Raw genomic sequence first — 21,411 nt, forward strand, 5'->3', positions numbered from 1 at the left:
CAGCCCCCTTTATGACCTTTATCCTTACATTTTCCCAGGCTGGACCCACAGCTGTTCTAACCTTTTATAAAATAAGATATTCCTTTATTGATCCCCTTGGGGAAATTCAGGCATCATAGCAGCATTGGGGAGGGGGGGGGTACATGTAGTAAAAACAACACAAGCAGTGTAAACAATATAACAAGTCAATATAATTAACTAACTAACTAACTGAAATATACAGTATTCACACAAGGTGCAGTATGCATAAGGTAGTGTTATTGTCCTTTTAGGTTCCTATTAGCTCTAGTTGGATGTCTGGCCGCAGTCCCTGCCCACTGTTGTGGAGCCTGATGGCCGCTGGTATGAAGGACTGGCCGAGGCGGTTAGTTGAGTGTCGGGGGGGGGGGGTATGAGTCTGTGACTGAACGTGCTTCTCATCTTGACTAGCTCGTCGTAGAGGGGGTGGAAGGGATTCTCCAGGATGGCAGCCAGCTTCATTCTCATCCCCCTCTCTGCCATCACCTCTAGTCTGACCAGCTTGACTCCCACCACGGAGCTAGCCTTCCTCACCAGCTTGTTCAGTTTGTTGGTGTCCCTCGAGTTTATGTAGCCCCCCCAGCATGCCACAGCATAGAAGAGGACGCTGGCCACTACAGACTGGTAAAATGACTGCAGCAGTCTATTGCTGCCTCCTGACCTGGCTGTTGGCGATGGTCAGGATTGGGACTGATGTCTCCATAGGTAGTGTGTTGTTGGCTGGGATGGTGGGGTTGGTGTTTGTTTGTGGGTGGTGGTGGTGGGCAGGCTGCTGCTGTTGGGGGTGGGGTGCCGGTGCTGATGGGTGTAGGTGGGGGGGGGGGGGGGGTGTTTGAGAGGTGGGGAGGGGTGCTGGTGTTGATGGGTGGGGAGGGGTGTGGGGAGGCCACTCTGGTGGTCAAAGTGTTTGAAAAACGTGTTAAACTTGTTTGCACGCTCTGGGGGGCCCTCCACAGATAATAATAATAATAATAATAATAATAATAGTAATAATAATAATAATACATCTATTTTATATAGCGCTTTTCCAGGTGCTCAAAGACGCTTTACATGGGCAGGAGAGACAAACTATGAAAAAAAAAAAACAGAACAAAATAATACATGACAAGATAAAATAAAATAAAACCGACAGAATTAGAGGTCAAAAGCAAGATTGAAAAGGTGAGTTTTGAGGGCTGATTTAAAAGATGTCAGGGTGTTTGCATCACGGATATGGCTGGGGAGGGCATTCCAGAGGGAGGGGGCAGCAGCAGCAAAGGCAAAGGGATCCGGTCTACAGAAAGTCACATTCCTCTCTTTACTGACACACACTATCTATTGTATACTGTAGAATTAACATTAGTAGTAACTCTGACATTTAACATTCTATCACTGTATTAACTTGTAATTCCTTATAAGCGGATTAATAAAAATATACCTCAGAGGTTTGAACACACTGAAGTAAAAGATAAACACCCCCCACAGCTCTCAGGGTTAGTTGAACCCCCACCTGTTGCTGGTAGGGTCGGCTCTGCCAAAACAAATGTCTTGTATGTGCAAACTTACTTGGCAATTTCTGATTCTGATTCTAATATAACCAAGAGGGCATACAGACCCTCATCTGCACCTTTGTTTACACTATTTACTTTTCTCATATTTCTATATTCAGATACAATTTTATTGCCTATATTTATGTCTTTCTACTATTACCTTGCCCATAGCTGTACCTCCCCCATGCTGCTATGACGCCCCCAATAAAGCAATATCTTATCATATTGTGGTGGAAACCGGATTCATCAATTATAATCGTAGACGGATCTTATGATCAAAATAGGTTTAATAGTAAAACAATTATAGATGAGCCTTGGCTGAGAAGTGCTCTCCTCTGTCAGCTAGGAGACACTGTAGAAGAGGAGTGCTCTCCTCTGGCCAGCTAGGAGACACTGTAGAAGAGGAGTGCTCTCCTCTGGCCAGCTAGGAGACACTGTAGAAGAGGAGTGCTCTCCTCTGGCCAGCTAGGAGACACTGTAGAAGAGGAGTGCTCTCCTCTGACCAGCTAGGAGACACTGAGGAAGAGGAGTGCTCTCCTCTGTCAGCTAGGAGACACTGAAGAAGAGGAGTGCTCTCCTCTGGCCAGCTAGGAGACACTGAGGAAGAGGAGTGCTCTGCTCTGTCAGCTAGGAGACACTGAAGAAGAGGAGTGCTCTCCTCTGGTCAGCTAGGAGACACTGAGGAAGAGGAGTGCTCTGCTCTGGCCAGCTAGGAGACACTGAGGAAGAGGAGTGCTCTCCTCTGGCCAGCTAGGAGACACTGAAGAAGTGGAGCGCTCTCCTCTGTCAGCTAGGAGACACTGAGGAAGAGAAGTGCTCTCCTCTGTCAGCTAGGAGACACTGAAGAAGAGGAGTGCTCTCCTCTGGCCAGCTAGGAGACACTGAGGAAGAGGAGTGCTCTCCTCTGGCCAGCTAGGAGACACTGAAGAAGAGGAGTGCTCTCCTCTGGCCAGCTAGGAGACACTGAAGAAGAGGAGTGCTCTCCTCTGGTCAGCTAGGAGACACTGAAGAAGAGGAGTGCTCTCCTCTGGTCAGCTAGGAGACACTGAAGAAGAGGCAGAGACACTTCATCTTAAGTATAGAGCGGGGTGGGGGTTGTAGCCCTTGGCCTCTCAGTTAGTGTGAATTGATCTATTGTTTGGGACCAAAAGGGATTCTCTAACATTAGTTTGGGACCAAAATGGACAGTATCTTACACTAATGTCCCGCTGCGTCATATTTGCCTTCATCCGTGTCGCCGCTGCGTCAGAGAGCCTGCATCACCCGTGCAGGGTCCAATCCTTACCGTATACTACCTTATGCAGAACACACCGTATGTGTATACTGTATACTCCAGTCAGAGCATATATTTAGCTTTTAGCATTTTTTGATTATATATTAGATTAGATTTAGATGATTGGATTATTCTATTATATATTGCATATATTTAGCATTTAGTTTATTATATATTAGATTAGATTTAGATTATATATTGTAACTATATTTATTGTAGGGCAAATATTACTGAGAGGGCATACATACCCTCATCTCGCACCTTGTTGCCCATATGCACATGTCCAGAGTTAATTATATTGTTTACACTGCCTTTTTATTTGTACTTCTCCACTGTACTATAATTCCGTGACCTGTACCTGTATGTCTTCTTTTCTTTTTATCTACTTTTCTCCCCATTTTCTATTTTTCTCCCATCCCAATTTCGTGTTGTCCAATTCTACCCTCCCCTGTCTCGAACGTTGCTAGACCATGCCTCCCACTGGTCGGCTGCAATGAGGACGAAGCCTTGCATCACGTGTCCCCTCCGGTACACGAGGAGGCAGCCGTTGCATCTTTTCACCTGCACAGCGCGATCTCTCAGTGGCGAGGAGTAACGGGTGGGAGGCTCACGCTGCCCCCGATACTTCCGGATTCTGCTGTACAGGCGCACCAACCGGCCTGTAGGAGTCGCTGTCCACAACGTCCGATCCCCACCCACCCGCTTTCCCACCCCTAACACTGCCAATTGTGTTAGTATGAACGACCAGCCAAGCCGGAAGCAACGCAGAGAGCTGGGCTCGAATACCAGCATCTCCTGCGTTAGTGGCGAGTGCCTTGCCCACTGCGCCACTTAGCCGCCCTCCTGTATGTCTTCTACTACCTGTACCCCCCCCTCCCCCATGCTGCTATGATGCCTGACTTTCCCCAAGCGGTTCAATAAAGGAATATCTTATCTTATCTTATCCAGGTATGTTACGCAACAGTCTCCAGAATGTCCTTGTGCTCCTCCTCTTCCTCTCCTCCTCCTCCTCTTCCTCCTCCTCTTCCTCTCCTCTTCCTCTCCTCCTCCTCCTCTTCCTCTCCTCTTCCTCTCCTCTTCCTCCTCTTCCTCCTCTTCCTCTCCTCCCCCTCCTCCTCCTCTCTGTTGACCTGAGACCATGTCCTCTCCTCATCCTCTGCAGGTTCCAGAGTCCTGCACCAGGAAGTCTGTCAGTGGAGACTTTGTTCGCTACCACTATAACGGCTCGCTGCTCGACGGAACCTTCTTCGACTCCAGGTGTGTGTGTGTGTGTGTGTGTGGGTCTCAGTCTACTTGGTGCTTTCCTAAATATTAATATTCAGTGAACTGGGCGACTGGTTGTTGCATCTCTCCGAGTAATTTTACACCGACTATTAATGATACAGACTAATATTCTGTCCACATCACGCTCTTTATAAAGCTGAGTCCGGGTATCTGCCCCCATTTTTATCTCTGTCCCCTTTTTTTTAATATATCTGTTAACCTTCTGTAGCGTGGTCGTGAAAAGGTTAACCGTCTGTAGTGGTAGTGAAAGGGTTAACCTTCTGTAGTGTGGTAGTGAAATGGTTAACCTTCTGTAGTGTGGTAGTGGAAGGGTTAACCTTCTGTAGTGTGGTAGTGAAAGGTTAACCTTATGTAGTGTGGTAGTGAAAGGTTAACCTTCTGTGGTGTGGTAGTGAAAGGGTTAACCTTCTGTAGTGGTAGTGAAAGGTTAACCTTCTGTGGTGTGGTAGTGAAAGGGTTAACCGTCTGTAGTGGTAGTGAAAGGGTTAACCTTATGTAGTGTGGTAGTGAAAGGGTTAACCTTATGTCGTGTGGTAATGGAAGGGTTAACCTTCTGTAGTGGTAGTGAAAGGTTAACCTTATGTAGTGTGGTAGTGAAAGGGTTAACCTTCTGTAGTGGTAGTGAAAGGGTTAACCTTCTGTAGTGGTAGTGAAATGGTTAACCTTATGTAGTGTGGTAGTGAAAGGTTAACCTTCTGTAGTGTGGTAGTGAAAGGTTAACCTTCTGTAGTGTGGTAGTGAAAGGTTAACCTTCTGTAGTGTGGTAGTGAAAGGTAAACCTTCTGTAGTGTGGTAGTGAAAGGGTTAACCTTCTGTAGTGGTAGTGAAAGGTTAACCTTCTGTAGTGTGGTAGTGAAAGGTTAACCTTCTGTGGTGTGGTAGTGAAAGGGTTAACCTTCTGTAGTGTGGTAGTGAAAGGTTAACCTTCTGTGGTGTGGTAGTGAAAGGTTAACCTTCTGTGGTGTGGTAGTGAAAGGGTTTACCCTCTGTCGTGTGGTAATGGAAGGGTTAACCTTCTGTAGTGCGGTAGTGAAAGGGTTAACCTTATGTAGTGTGGTAGTGAAAGGGTTAACCTTCTGTAGTGTGGTAGTGAAAGGTTAACCTTCTGTAGTGTGGTAGTGAAAGGTTAACCTGTGGTGTGGTAGTGAAAGGGTTAACCTTCTGTAGTGTGGTAGTGAAAGGTTAACCTTCTGTGGTGTGGTAGTGAAAGGTTAACCTTCTGTAGTGTGGTAGTGAAAGGGTTAACCTGCTGTAGTGTGGTAGTGAAAAGGTTAACCTTCTGTAGCGTGGTAGTGAAAGGTTAACCTTCTGTGGTGTGGTAGTGAAAGGGTTAACCTTCTGTCATGTGGTAATGGAAGGGTTAACCTTCTGTAGTTGGTTTAAGTTATGAGCTTAAAAAAAGAAAGAAATAAAGGGGGCCTCTTCCGCAGTATTCATTGGCTTGGTAATGGTAACATCCGAAGAAGAGATAAGAGCCCTTACTCGCTGTTAACCTTCTGTAGTGTGGTAGTGAAAGGGTTAACCTTATGTAGTGTGGTAGTGAAAAGGTTAACCTTCTGTAGCGTGGTAGTGAAAGGTTAACCTTCTGTGGTGTGGTAGTGAAAGGGTTAACCTTCTGTCATGTGGTAATGGAAGGGTTAACCTTCTGTAGTTGGTAGTGAAAGGTTAACCTTCTGTAGTGTGGTAGTGAAAGGGTTAACCTCCTGTAGTGTGGCAGTGAAAAGGTTAACCTTCTGTAGCGTGGTAGTGAAAGGGTTAACCTTCTGTCATGTGGTAATGGAAGGGTTAACCTTCTGTAGTTGGTAGTGAAAGGTTAACCTTCTGTAGTGTGGCAGTGAAAAGGTTAACCTTCTGTAGTGTGGCAGTGAAAAGGTTAACCTTCTGTAGCGTGGTAGTGAAAGGTTAACCTTCTGTAGTGTGGCAGTGAAAAGGTTAACCTTCTGTAGTGTGGCAGTGAAAAGGTTAACCTTCTGTAGTTGGTAGTGAAAGGTTAACCTTCTGTAGTGTGGTAGTGAAAGGGTTAACCTTATGTAGTGTGGTAGTGAAAGGGTTAACCTTCTGTAGCGTGGTAGTGAAAGGCCTGACCTAGCAGACATGTGGGGTCTCAGAAAGGTCAGCAGAACACATGTGAAATGATTTCAAAACAGTTACAAAATGAGGAATAAGAACTCAACTTGTGTCTCTTGACCCGTCGCTGAACTTCTGATGTTTGACCTGCGTCTGATCTTAGTCCTATTGACGACCGAAATGTATATTGTTCAATGTGAGCGATCTGTACTGCCGAATCAATCAATCAATCAATCAATCAAGACTGAGTTTCCACGACGACGTCCAGCTGACGCTCACGTTTCACTCTCCGCTCCGCAGCTACTCCCGGAACCGGACGTACGACACCTACGTGGGCCGCGGCTACGTGATCGCCGGCATGGACGAGGGTCTGATCGGGGTCTGCATCGGGGAGAGACGCACCATCACCATCCCCCCACACCTCGCCTACGGAGAGGAGGGCACCGGTGAGTGTGGGTGTTCATGTGTCTGTGTGGAGTGTGTTTGTGTTTGTGTGTAGTATACTGTAGTGTGTGTGTGGAGTGTGTTTGTGTTTGAGTGTAGTATACTGTAGTGTGTGTGGAGTGTGTTTGTGTTTGAGTGTAGTATACTGTAGTGTGTGTGTGGAGTGTGTAGTATACTGTAGTGTGTGTGTTTGTGTGTAGTATACTGTAGTGTGTGTGTGTTTGTGTGTAGTATACTGTAGTGTGTGTGTTTGTGTGTAGTATACTGTAGTGTGTGTGTGTTTGTGTGTAGTATACTGTAGTGTGTGTGTCTGTGTGGAGTGTGTTTGTGTTTGAGTGTAGTATACTGTAGTGTCTGTGTGGAGTGTGTTTGTGTGTAGTATACTGTAGTGTGTGTGTGGAGTGTGTTTGAGTGTAGTATACTGTAGTGTGTGTGTGTCTGTGTGTTTGAGTGTAGTATACGGTAGTGTGTGTGTGTCTGTGTGGAGTGTGTTTGTGTTTGAGTGTAGTATACTGTAGTGTGTGTGTCTGTGTGGAGTGTGTTTGTGTTTGAGTGTAGTATACTGTAGTGTGTGTGTGTCTGTGTGGAGTGTGTTTGTGTTTGAGTGTAGTATACTGTAGTGTGTGTGTGTCTGTGTGGAGTGTGTTTGTGTTTGAGTGTAGTATACTGTAGTGTGTGTGTGTCTGTGTGGAGTGTGTTTGTGTTTGAGTGTAGTATACAGTAGTGTGTGTGTCTGTGTGGAGTGTGTTTGTGTTTGAGTGTAGTATACTGTAGTGTGTGTGTGTCTGTGTGGAGTGTGTTTGTGTTTGAGTGTAGTATACTGTAGTGTGTGTGTGTCTGTGTGGAGTGTGTTTGTGTTTGAGTGTAGTATACTGTAGTGTGTGTGTGTCTGTGTGGAGTGTGTTTGTGTTTGAGTGTAGTATACTGTAGTGTGTGTGTCTGTGTGGAGTGTGTTTGTGTTTGAGTGTAGTATACTGTAGTGTGTGTGTGTCTCAGCGTTTCCGTTAGCCGGTAATTACCGGTATTTGACCGGCAAAATCTGTTGAAGTCCGACATATTTAATCTCTCCGGTCATAATGTCCGGTGAAAATAATTCCCTCTAAACACAATTAGATTATTTGAATTGTATTAAAATAGGCTAAAATTAAATAGCCTATATGATGAACGAAACAATCATTACATTTGTTTCATCGTTGCTTCACCAAGCAGCCGGTCTAATAATGACATCGCTGTTGTCAGCGCGAGCTGGCTGCTGATAGCTTTACGTGAAGCATCCATCTGCAGGCCGGCAAGGTGCAGTACTCCAATTCAGCCATTGGCAATTCAGCTGTTGGGTGGGGGGCGCTGCTGAGCGGTTTCCAGACCGGACCTAAAAACACCGCTGCTCTGTGGGTCTGCAGCTCCATGCTTCACGTAAAGCTATCAGCAGCCAGCTCGCGCTGACAACAGCGATGTCATTATTACAGGGCTCTACGCTAACCTTTTTCACTAGGGGCACAGGTGCTCCTAAATGAAAAAATTTAGGAGCACACAAAGAAATTTAGGAGCACCCAAAAATATTTAGGAGCACAGTGAAAATATTTCAAGTAACAGAGTTTATTTTTTTTTTAAATAAATGTATATTTGTGCTGTGCGTGCATGTGTGTAAATTAGCTCTTGCTACAACCCTGCATGTTTACATTTTGTATTTTGCACTTGACGTTCATTAACATGTGCTGTCCCTATCAAATAAACTATCAAATCAAACTACTGCTACAAAAGGTTCAGTCACTTAACTTTAGCCCCTTTTATGCATACAATGCTTATGTTTTGGCTGTGTTGCTCTTCTAGAAAAATAATCCTTTCAGGGTTGCCTATTGAAATACTGTACACTTTCCTACTGTACACTTTCCTGATTAATTGAAAATGGGGGACCCTGATGTAAACAAGACGAAAGTCTCTCTGGTCTGCATCCCCTTAACAATTGTGTGTATTGAGCTGTACTGTATTGTACCCATTCTGCAATCTGTTAATAAAGTTGTCAATCAATCAATCAATCACACCTCCAGTACAGAAACATTGTTTGAGTTTGCGTGTCAGGTAGACCATTGATTGACAGTCGAGTCTGCCAATTACATCACATCGCTTGCACTCCGGCGCTGCAGCTGGACCCATTGCCCACCTCTGCTGTTGATAACGCTAGCCAAGTTATTATACACACAGATACACAGTGGGCCAGTGACTTTGGTGTAGGGGTGTAACAATGCATCGATCCTAAGGGGGAAATTCAACTGCATCGATTTGAAAATGTTAGAATAGATTATCGCAATTTTAATGTGTACACGTTATGTTATTGTCATGTCCGTTACAGCCAACACACCGACATACGCTACTGCATCAACGTTATGATTAACAAAGCAAGGCATTCGTTTTGTTGCATTAACGTTATATTACTATTGCTATCGATAAATCTAGGTGTTCTAAAATCTATTGCTATTGGTAAGAGAGAGACTATAATAAGTTGGTGTCTCGGAAAACGAGAGCCCTGATCGCGGAGTTTCAGGAAGTAAACAAGCAAAACGAGAGCTTCCGAATCTTGGTCATTTGCTTTATTTCCCATGAAACCAGTCACTTCACTCTACTGTGATTGGACCGTTGGCTTGAGTGCAATGTGGGACTTGTAGTTTTTTAACGATCTCGCAGCGGAGGAAAAAAAAGACGAGAGAGGCTATAATCTGTATTCGCACAGCGTGCGCGTAATTGATTTTTACGGTTCGCATACAAATATTTTTAGGGGCATATGCGAGCAATTTGGTCGCACTGTAGAGCCCTGTATTAGACCGGCTGCTTGGTGAAGCAACGATGAAACAAATGTAATGATTGTTTCGTTCATCGCATAGGCTATTTAATTTTAGCCTATTTTAATACAATTCAAATAATCAAATTGTGTTTAGAGGGAATTATTTTCTTTTTTTTTTAAACTTTGACCAGTCAGCTGGTTCTTTTTTGCGTTTATCGCATTTTTTCTGGTCAAGTATGACCGACAGAAACAGGTTGAATGGGGGTACAGATGGGGGGAAAGACACTCTGAGAAAGTACGGCTTGTCCGGGAGTCGAACTCGCTACCCCAGATCCGCGACGAGCACGGTTGTCCCCGACGCCGAAATAGCGTTCGAGGTACGCGGTGAGCTACTGGAGCTCCCAGAGGGAATTATTTTCACAGGACATTATGACCAGCACCAAGTCGTTGGGAGGTGGAGTCGTCACGCAAACCCACGATAATGTTGCCGTCTCTCTCTGCCAAATTTCTCAGTTCTTCGCTTGATATAATTAATACAAATGTCCAATATAACGGATTTCGTTGGCTCATAAAAATGTGATTATAACAGACTGCTGTTTATTAATGTCGGGCAGACTGCCCACCGACACCTCAAGTCGGCAGCAGCACGCAGTCTCGAGGGACTTATTTTATTTGGAATATATTAATGACTGTATATACGCAAAAGTAGCCTAGTTTTAAGTTAAAATATTATAAATGCCTTGATGATGTCATTCTTTATATAGGCCTATCAATTGTTTTTAAGCTCAATAAACTCTGACCGGAATTTTTCCCATTTGTCCGGTAGATTGAAATCTACCGGACACTCAGACATGCAAAAAAGAATTGTAACGGAAACCCTGGTGTGTCTGTGTGGAGTGTGTTTGTGTTTGAGTGTAGTATACTGTAGTGTGTGTGTGTTTGTTTGTGCGTGCGTGTGCATACGTGCATGTTTGTTTGTTTGTTTGCATGTGTGTGTTTGTGTGTAGTATACTGTAGTGTGTTTGTGTGTGCATACGTGCATGTTTGTTTGTGTGCATGCGTGTGTGTGTTTGTGTGTAGTATACTGTAGTGTATGTGCGTGCGTGTGTTTGTGCGTGCGTGTGCATACAAGCATGTTTGTTTGTGTATGTGTGTGTGGGGGGGGGGGGGGGGGGGGCGGTAGGTATTCTTCACACATATTCAATGGGAGATTTCTTTATCATATTCCTTCCCTTCCACCCTTATCTTCACTGAAGGTCAAAGGTCAGGAGTGTTTTGTTACTCCTGAGGTTGTAAAAAGCTTGTTATCAGCCGTGTGTGTAAAACAAAGACCTGCGTTCTGAGGCCACGACAGTCTGAGGAAGTTCTGAAAAGCTTATTTTCAATCTACGAGTCGAAAAAGGGGGGGGGATTATGTTATGTATATTGTTTCGTATGTTTTAAATTTTTAATTATGTTGTTTGTTTGTATTTATTGTTTTGTGTGGACGAGCAGCTGTTGCCATTGTGGTTTTAAACTCCTGCTTTTCTTTTCTTAATTTTTTTTTAGCTTTATTGTAAAAGTTTGTGTTAAAAAATGTTGCTCTGTTAAGCACTTTGAGCTGCATTCTATGTATGAAAGGTGCTATATAAATAAATATTATTATTATTATTATTTGTAACAGCTAATGTCGATCCAAATAAACGTAAACGTAAACCCTTGTGTCTCCCTCCCTCCCCGTCCTCTCAGGGTCTAAGATCCCCGGCTCGGCGGTGCTGGTGTTCGACATCCTCATCGTGGACTTCCACAACCCGTCCGACACCACCGTGGTGACCAGCCTCTTCAAGCCCGCGGCCTGCGACAAGCTCACCAAGAAGGGAGACTTCGTCAAGTACCACTACAACGCCACGCTGCTGGACGGCTCCGACATCGACTCCACGTGAGTTCTTCACAGGCGCGTGCCACCTAGTAGACATATCGATACGGCATCGCGATACTTTGCGTGGCGATACTGTATCGATACAAGGACGCCAAGTATCGATATTTTATTATGCAAATTTTCTTTTAAATAATTTTTATAAGGAAGTTGCATTGTTCATTTCAATACCTGTAACAGTACAGTAGTCCACACACACACACACACACACACACACACGTGTGCATTCAGTTACGTTGGAATATGACTGTAATACAAACGGTTCAGTTTGTCAGGTACATGCAACACAGATTACAGTGTTTACATCCGTCTGCTTGAGAGAATACCATTTGCTGCAATAAAAATGATTGAAGTGAGATGAACAGACTGAAAACTTTATTTTATTAGATAAAACATGTTGACAAAGTTTTACTTTGCAGTTAAAAAAAAAGGTAATAAATCGCAATATATCGCAATATTAATATCGCAATACTCAGCATATCGCAATATATTTCTTATCGCAATACTATCGTATTGTGACTTAAGTATCGTGACAGTATCGTATCGTGAGGCCTCTGGTGATTCCCACCCCTACACACACACACACACACACACACACACACACACACACACACACACACACACACACACACAGAGATACAGGTTAGTGAATATTGAAATTCATTACAGGCCGGTAATGAAGGTCCCAGCACAGACTCTTCACTCTTTTGCCATCAGGCAGGCGGTACAGGAGTCTGAAGCCAGGACTACGAGACTGACTAATAACAGTTTCTACCCACAGGCCATCAGGCTTGTGAATGCTAGCCCACCCCCCCCCCCCCCCCCCCACCCGTCTTTTGATTTTGTGCCAGGCAGACACTCTGACCTGACTGCTGCTGTGACCTCAATGTCACCCTTCCCCCGAACTGTGATTCACTAAAGACACTTTTAACTGCTGCTGTGACCCATTGATTGATTGATTGATTGAAAACTTTATTAACAGATTGCAGAATGGGTACAGTACAGCTCAATACACACAATTGTTAAGGGGATGCAGACCAGAGAAAGACTTTCGTCTTGTTTACATCAGGGTCCCCCATTTTCAATTCATCAGTACATATAATGACATACATGACATACAGATAGACAGTACTGCTACATTTATGACATACCAGATTTGCAAATACAGTACTGTTTGTGATACAAAAAAAAGTACATTGGAGGTGGTTGGGTGGGGTGGGTGGGGAACACTGTACAACTGTACAAGCAAAACTGTACATTGGAATATTGACAAAACCATACTTGGTAATTTACTGTACATTGGAGGCAGGGGCGGGGCTAGGGGTGGCTACTTGGGCTCAAGCCCCGAATGTTTTCTGAAAAGCCCAGAATCTATTTATAAAAAAAATATATATATATATATATTTTTGACAATTCATCATTGTTACATGAAAATATGTTTGCACCAGATTTAGCAGAAGCTAATTTCCATCTGTAGTCTATCCAGCTGCTAACTGTATTTGAGTGAGTTAAGTCTTGGTGTTATGGTAGACTCAGACCTAAGCTTTAAATCACAATCAACAAGTTGACAAGAACATAATTCTTCCACCTTAGAAACATAGCTAAAGTACGGCCATTTATAAATCAAAAGGACGCTGAAAACCAGATCCATGCCTTTATCTTAAGCCAACTCGACTACTGTAATGCACTCCTTACCGGCCTCCCGAAAAAATACGATGATAACTATTTTATTGCAATGCACTATTGCATTATTTTATTCTATTTTACTAACTATTTTATTGCACTGCACTATTTTACTTTGTATCAGTGAATCATAGACGCCTGGCCATAAGAGCATTCGGAGCATCTCTGCTCTCCCACTATTGAACTTGGGGGAGCAAAGGTATGCTCTTGCTCCACCACTTTTTGATCATATGAAAAATATGATATACCCCCCCCCCCCCCCAATATATAAATCTAACCATAACTACGTTATGGTTAACTGAGTTTTATAGTAAAAAGAGCAGCTTTATTGGTCAAGATTGAAGGCTCTATATTGCAGGAAATTGCACGTACAGGTTCATTAAATTCAAAAAAAATCTGCCGTGGAGGGGGTCATGCCTGAACCCCTCCAAACCACCCCATGCCTGCCCAAAAAAAATACAAAATAAATAAAAAAAGAAAATTAAAAATTTTAAAAAATTAAAAAAAATTAAATAAAAGGGGCACCTATCTGGGCTAAGCCCCGGATCTCCTACAATCCTAAATCCGCCCCTGATTGGAGGGGGTTGGGTTAAGACATTTACAGGGGCCAGTTTCGAATTGCAGTCTCCCGTAGGTGTTTTTTGAAAGTGGGTAGTGATTCACATTCCTTTACAGCTTTGGGTAGGGCGTTCCACATTGATGTGGCATAATTGCGAAACGTGTTTTGTTTAGTCCCTTGTTTGAGCCGAATCTGGGTTTAACATGATTTGTGGAGCTCCCTCTGGTATTGTGATCGTGGTATTCACTGACCTTTGGGAAGTATTTTGACATGTACATGGGTACCTTGGTTGTGTAGTGTATCTTGTAGACTAGGCCCATTGCAAGTTGCTGTACTCTGTCATCTACTCTAAGCCATCCTAGGTTGTCAAAGTGGGCAGGGGTGAGGTGGGTTCTAGGAGTAAGGTCAAGCAGTAGTCTGACCAGTTTGTTTTGAGATGTTTGTAATTTAGTTTTTAGCGCCTTTGAGGTGCTTTGGTACCATGAGGTGCAAGCATAGTCGTAGTACCCTTGAATGAGTGCTCCTGCCAGAGTCTTCAGGGTATTCTTGTTTACCAGAGAGGAGATCCGGTACAAGAATAGAGTTTGTTGGTTGACTTTTTTTTATTACATTGGATGCCATTTTGTCACAGGAAAGATTAGCCATTGTCACCTCCATATTTATATTGTAAACACTGTGAATCGGAACGTGCAATAACGTCAATTGTAACTGAGGGGTACAATTCCCTGACTGTATTAATCAAGTATTGGTATCATTAAACCACTACCGTATTATGTACATTACTGGCCAATACCGTACACAGGTATATGATGAGAACTTCTCCACAATAACACGGTTTCCACACAAATACTCGTTTAGAATATTTATTACATCAAAGGTGGGATATTACATTACTTGAATGCGCTTATAAGGCAAATCGAATGTGCATAGGCAAATCAATAGTGAATATTAGTAATTATCTCTGGTACTCAGGGGAGATACTGGAAAGGGGTACTACCGGTTGTAAGCCAGCAGGGGGAGGCAATGCTCTATACAAAGTCAATGGGTTCAACAGGGGCTTCAACAAGGCACCTGGATACGGTATATTACTCCCTGCTCCGCGGGGAAAAGCAGCCGCTGTAATTCCAGTGTGCAGCAGTGCAGGTGGAAGCCGTGGAGTCTCTGCTCCAACAGAGACGGGCTCGAATGATGTCCTCACGGGCATGTGTAGATCCCACAGTAGCAGCGGGGTAGGCGGTTCTCTGCTCCAGTAGCCACAGTCAAAAGCAATAATCCTGCCGGAAGGTGGCTCTGCTGGCGCCGATGTAGATATCCTCCGGTGCGCGGTGGGTCACAGTTGAACTTGACGTTACTATCCTATTAGCACGCGGCAATAAGTGCTCTATGTAGACGCACAATTACTCACTTCACGTGGTCTTTGACTCGTAATGAAGGCTTACTACTAAATAGCGAACGATACGTTGAACAAACGCAGTAGGCTAAACACGACTCTATTTGGGGCAATACGAGCCCTCCGTCACCGCACGTTGCATAATGGGGTGAGGCGTCGCTTGGATAACTGGAACTGAACGAGACTGAACGGGACAAGGGACTAAGAGGAGTTCTACATTTCTTGCGCCCTATTTATATGCACGGTGGACAAATAGTGCCGCTCTGCTTTCGGTAGCCGTATTCCTGCGCGGAGCTGGGGCTAGTAAGGGCATGTCCCGTCGGTAGCTTTCAAGTCGGCTCTAGGGGGTAAGTCACTGGCGCCTGGTGGGCGCTGCCCCAATAGGAGAACGAAATATTATGGGCTGTACGCCACTAGGTTAAAGGGACATTCCGTGTATATGTACAAAGAATATACAAGGGATATCAAACGACATACAAATACTATTCAATATATATCCATAAATAAATATATATATTCGGTTTAATCTGACCCTTTGTAACATCAATGTTACTCACTGTGCCCTGTATATATCTAAGATCTATTTTTACCTAATTTCTTAGCACTCGCTTGTATTTAAATTGAAAAAAGAATATTAAGTATTGTGTGATTTTGTGTGAAGGGCGGACTAGCAAAGTAAGATTTTCATTGTACGTCAAACTGTCTAACTGTGCACATGACAATAAACAATCTTGAATCTTGAATTGAGCAAGACACTGAACTCCTCCTCGCACCACAATGGTGGAACAAACTTCCCACCACAGTTAAGACAGCCAAAACGATAAATGTTTCCGCAGTTGAAGAACACTTCTTCAATCAATATCTGAAATGAAAAGAAAACAAACACTAAACCTGTCTTATACTATGCTCCCTTCCTACTATACTAATATGTCTCTACTACTATGCACTAGGGCTGACCCCTATTAGTCGATTAGTCGACTAATCGGTCGAAAAGAGCCGTAGTCGACTGGCCAACCTCTTAGTCGAATATATAAAAAAAATATATATATTTTTTATTTAATTTTTATTTTTTTATCATTCTTTCCAAAAGAAAAGAGGCCTAGACGCGTGGCTAACGCTAATGGCACGCATACCAGAGGCTAACTGCCTAAGAAAACAGGCACAGAGGCACTGAAAGAGGATTTCACCCATCTAATGAACACACTAGACTAGACAAATATCAAGATGTATCCATCAGTGGACCAATTGCATGCTTTTGCAGAGGACAAGAAGCCTTCAGTCGACTCCTTCAGACATTAAGCACCCCCACAGCCCAAATGGAATGATACAAAAATAATAATAATAAAACATTTAAAAAAATATTATATATAATATATATATATATATATATATATATATATATATATATATAATTTTGGCCAATCATAGTCGACCATCCAAATCCTTAGTCGGGGACAGCCCTACTCTGCACTCAACACTGCAGCACTCAAGTTCCAGCACTGTTTGATGAACATTGTTACTCAGCTGAAAGAGTTGTGCCCTTCCTGCTGACTTATCGTACAGAATTTTGGATAAAAGCGTTCAGCTAAATGACAAAATGTAAATGTAAACTCCTAACTGCTCCTGATGCACAGGTTGTCGTTTTGTGTGTCATGCACGCACACGCCATCAGTCATATATATATATAATATATATAAAGATATTGTTTCTTTCTCTCAGGCATAACTATGGAAAGACATACAACATCGTGCTAGGGGCCAATCAGGTGGTTCCTGGGATGGAGGAGGGGCTTAAGGACATGTGTGTCGGAGAGAAGAGGCACTTGATCATCCCTCCTCACCTTGGTTACGGGGAGAGTGGAGTAGGTAAGTCACACACGTGTACGTGGCAGGTGTGCGGCAGATGTCATTCATGCGAACGTAACGAGGTAATTCTCCGATGTATTAGAACAGTTCTATTACAGCTGCGCTCCACTGATTGATCAGCTAATTACAGATACATTCAGTTAATTGCTTGTTATTCATCAGTATGAAATTATACATATGAGCTATTTGGTCTATCCAAGAACCTGTCCTGTGTTGAGCTAATTAGACCCAGGAGCAGGTGTGGCTGCACACTGCATCAAACTACCACACTACAGAAGGTTAACCTTTCACTACCACACTACAGAAGGTTAACCTTTCACTACCACACTACAGAATGTTAACCTTTCACTACCACACTACAGGTTAACCCTTTCACTGCCACACTACAGAAGGTTAACCTTTCACTACCACACTACAGAAGGTTAACCTTTCACTACCACACTACAGAAGGTTAACCTTTCACTACCACACTACAGAAGGTTAACCTTTCACTACCACACTACAGAAGGTTAACCTTTCACTACCACACTACAGAAGGTTAACCTTTCACTACCACACTACAGAAGGTTAACCTTTCACTACCACACTACAGAAGGTTAACCTTTCACTACCACACTACAGAAGGTTAACCTTTCACTACCACACTACAGAAGGTTAACCTTTCACTACCACACTACAGAAGGTTAACCTTTCACTACCACACTACAGAAGGTTAACCTTTCACTATCACACTACAGAGGGTTAACCTTTCACTACCACACTACAGAAGGTTAACCTTTCACTACCACACTACAGAAGGTTAACCTTTCACTATCACACTACAGAGGGTTAACCCTTTCACTACCACACTACAGAAGGTTAACCTTTCACTACGACACTACAGAAGGTTAACCTTTCACTACCACACTACAGAAGGTTAACCTTTCACTACCACACTACAGAAGGTTAACCTTTCACTACCACACTACAGAAGGTTAACCTTTCACTCCCACACTACAGAAGGTTAACCCTTTCACTACCACACTACAGAAGGTTAACCTTTCACTACGACACTACAGAAGGTTAACCTTTCACTACCACACTACAGAAGGTTAACCCTTTCACTACCACACTACAGAAGGTTAACCTTTCACTACCACACTACAGGTTAACCCTTTCACTACCACACTACAGAAGGTTAACCTTTCACTATCACACTACAGAGGGTTAACCCTTTCACTACTACACTACAGAAGGTTAACCTTTCACTATAACACTACAGAGGGTTAACCCTTTCACTATAACACTACAGAGGGTTAACCAGGGATGCGTTCTTCATGGGACGAGGCTGCACTGCGTGCAGCCAAAGTTTTGTGAGCAGAAGCGCGTGCACGCACACGCACGGATGTGCACGGCACGCGCGTGCACACAGGAAAGCGATTCACTCACTATAAGTACCCCACCTGGGCTACTTTGCATATCAATAGCGCCGGTCGTCAGGTGTGTTAAAGACGTTCTCAGATACATTCACACAGAACTTGTGAATGAAATGTGTTACATTCCATTCGTAGAGGCAATTAGGCATCGTCTTTAGTCTGTGCCAGAGCCTTATAATCTATGACTCTGGTCTGTGCTTAAGCGAGGGAACATTTATGCGCATGCGTGGGAGCGCGCGCACGCGCCAGGGAGCGTGCGTGCACGTGGCGTCATTAGCGTGCGTGCAGCCAATGTTGATAAGAGGAACGCAACTCTGGGGTTAACCCTTTCACTACCACACTACAGGCGGTTAATAATGTGGTAGTGAAAGGGTTAACCTTCTGTAGTGTGGTAGTGAAAGGGTTAACCCTTTGTCATGTGGCAGTGAAAGGGTTATCCTGCTGTATTGTCGCAGTGAAAGGGTTAACCCTTTGGTAGTGTGGTAGTGAAAGGGTTAAATCAGCCTTCTGACCTTTCAATGTGTAATAATCAACAGTATTCAAATTAAGGAAGTGTTTGTGTGTGTGTGTGCGTGTGTGTGTGTGTGTAGATAATGAAGTGCCCGGCAGCGCCGTGTTGGTGTTTGACATCGAGCTGATCGAGATGGAGGAGGGGCTTCCCGACGGCTACATGTTCATCTGGAACGAGGAAGTGGCCGCTGACCTCTTCACCGAGATGGACATGGACGACAACAAAGTGGTGGAGGCCTCTGAGGTAGGCCTTCCTGTCGAAGTCCCGCCTCCTCGGAGGTGGGCCTTCCTGTTGAAGTCCCGCCTCCTCGGAGATGGGCCTTCCTGTCGAAGTCCCGCCTCCTCGGAGCACCTTAGTGACTGAGCAAGCTTTCAAGTTCACGTTTTATTCGTCATACACATTACAAAGTACAGTCAATGCAATGAAAGGAGAATACAAAATAATCTTGGTATTGTTTTATCTATAGATGGAAAATAATAATTAATTAACTCATTGTAGATGGGAACACATATATATATATTACTCCAGGTTTAATTAACCTGTTTTTACCGCACATTAACCTCAAGTCTCTGCGCGTTGTCCTCCTCTCTCTTTTTCTCCTCTCTCTCTCTCTCTCTCCCGCTCTTTTTCTCATCTCTCTCCCGTTCTTTTCTCCTGTCTCTCTCTCTGTCTCTCTCTCTCTCTCTCTCCCCCCCGACAGTTTTCCGACTACATCCTGCGGCAGGTGAACGAGGGCAAAGGTCGCCTGGCCCCGGGCTTCGACGCCCATCGCATCATCGACAACATGTTCACCAATCAGGACCGCAACGGAGACGGGAAGATCACAGAAGAGGAGTTCAAGCTGAAGGCGGACGAGACGAACCACGACGAGCTATGATGACGTGGCTGGGGTCAGGGGTCAGGGGGGGACCAGGAGAGGGGGGGGGGGGGGGGGGGTGTTAGGTGGTAGGTGTGTGTGTGTGTGGGGGGGGGCTGGTTTAACAGTTGAAAGAGGTGGCACAGGGTTATATACGTGTCCCAGAGTATGAAAGTCAGTTCTTCTGTGTGAGTTAACTTTTTTGTCCTTGTGAATAGATTTTGTCGGGGGGGGGGGGGGTTGTTTGTATTTATGGGGCAATGTCATACCTCTTACGACGATTCTTTCAAAAGAGACTGTTACATTCCCCCCCCCTCCCCAGGAGCTCTTGTTGCCCTCAGTCCCTATTTCTGGGTCATTTTCTGAACTCTCTGGGTCGTTTCTGGCTCCACCCATTAATCTCCCTGCCTGTGTACAGCTAACTGAAGAGGAGGGTGCTGAGCGCCGGCATGTCCCAATCAATCGATCAATCAATCACATGAGTACAGCACGTTTCATACACAGTTGCAATACAATGTGGAAGTGGAGTGGGGGGGGGGGGGGGCTAACGCTGTGATGTGCTGAGGATCAAAGAGCTCCTCGTCGCCCACGACTCTGCGTCTTGAAGTTGGTCTCGGGGCGCGGTGTGAAGAGGAAGAGCGACAAAGACGATGGCAACGGATGATTTCTAGAACTGAAGGGGTTAAATGAAAGATCATCTGGTTTGATGACGGCGATGATGAACGATTGATTGATTCTCTGTTGTTTACCTTCTTTCACATCAAGTTGTTGGTCTTTTGATAAAAGAAAAATGTATGACGTTTTTTGTTTTTGAAGGGCGCTTCTCAAAGCATCTCGATCAAACCCACGCGTCTGAGAAACCGGTGCCTTGTTCCGGCGCCTCCTCTCTCGCCGACTCCTCCTCTCTCGTGACTCCTCCTCTCTCGCGTGACTCCTCCTCTCTCGTGACTCCTCATCTCTCGTGTGACTCCTCCTCTCTCGCCTGACTCCTCCTCTCTCGCCTGACTCCTCCTCTCTCGCCTGACTCCTCCTCTCTCGCCTGACTCAAGTCTTTTTTCACTCCTCGTAACCCTTATCATTCTCGTCATTCTGTGTTAACCCTTTCACTACCACACTAACCTTTCACTAGCACACTACAATGTGGTAGTAAAATGGTTAACCTTCTGTAGTGTCGTTGTGAAAGGGTTAACCCTTTGTTGTGTGGCAGTGAAAGGGTTAAATATTCATTTTGTCCCTTGGGTCTCAATTTGTCTGCAAACACTCGACCCGTTCTCACACGAGTTGAAGCCTTTCACTACCAAATGGTTAACCCTTTTACTGCGACAATACAGAAGGTTAACCCTTTCACTGCCACACGACAGGGTTAACCCTTTCACAACCACACTACAGAAGGTTAACCCTTTCAGTACCACACTACAGACGGTTAACCTTCTGTAGTGAAAGGGTTAACTTCTTACACAAAGTGCCTGTGCGCCCCCACCACTAGGGGAAGAGTGGCTAACCGTGAACGAGTGACTGAATGCGCAGATGCTTCACATCTGAAATGACATCCTTGCATGTGGGAAACAGAATTTAAAAAGTGTCGATTAGATAAACTGCTCAATTAGTAGAAGCCCTAGTGGACAAAGTCCTATGACCGTTTTCCCACTAAGAGTTGATTTAGTGGAGAACAGCCTATAAGCGTATCCCTAATGAGACCTTAACTGGGATGCGACATATGACCTGGAAGAGCGTGTGCATCGTAACGCACTCAGCGAGTCACTCGAACACACCTGTGGTTATTATGAGGAATGTTTATTTGACATCTCTGCCGTCGACTGTCC

The 21,411-nt window shown here is 44.3% G+C and overlaps 1 protein-coding gene across 1 annotated transcript in view; it reads left to right on the plus strand.

Annotated features, from left to right (window-relative positions):
- fkbp9 (FKBP prolyl isomerase 9) overlaps positions 1-19,623 on the plus strand; it is a 54,455-nt gene extending 34,832 nt beyond the window's left edge. The window contains exons 6-11 of the mRNA XM_084313485.1: positions 3,983-4,077; positions 6,472-6,617; positions 11,123-11,312; positions 16,661-16,806; positions 18,812-18,975; positions 19,433-19,623. Of these exons, the coding sequence (XP_084169611.1) occupies positions 3,983-4,077; positions 6,472-6,617; positions 11,123-11,312; positions 16,661-16,806; positions 18,812-18,975; positions 19,433-19,609 (918 nt within the window). The 3' untranslated portion in view covers positions 19,610-19,623. The remainder of the gene's footprint in view (positions 1-3,982; positions 4,078-6,471; positions 6,618-11,122; positions 11,313-16,660; positions 16,807-18,811; positions 18,976-19,432) is intronic.
- Positions 19,624-21,411: the final 1,788 nt, after the last annotated feature.

This window comes from Notolepis coatsorum (genome assembly GCF_963971535.1).
Source record: "Notolepis coatsorum genome assembly, chromosome: 4".
NCBI classification, from domain to species: domain Eukaryota; kingdom Metazoa; phylum Chordata; class Actinopteri; order Aulopiformes; family Paralepididae; genus Notolepis; species Notolepis coatsorum.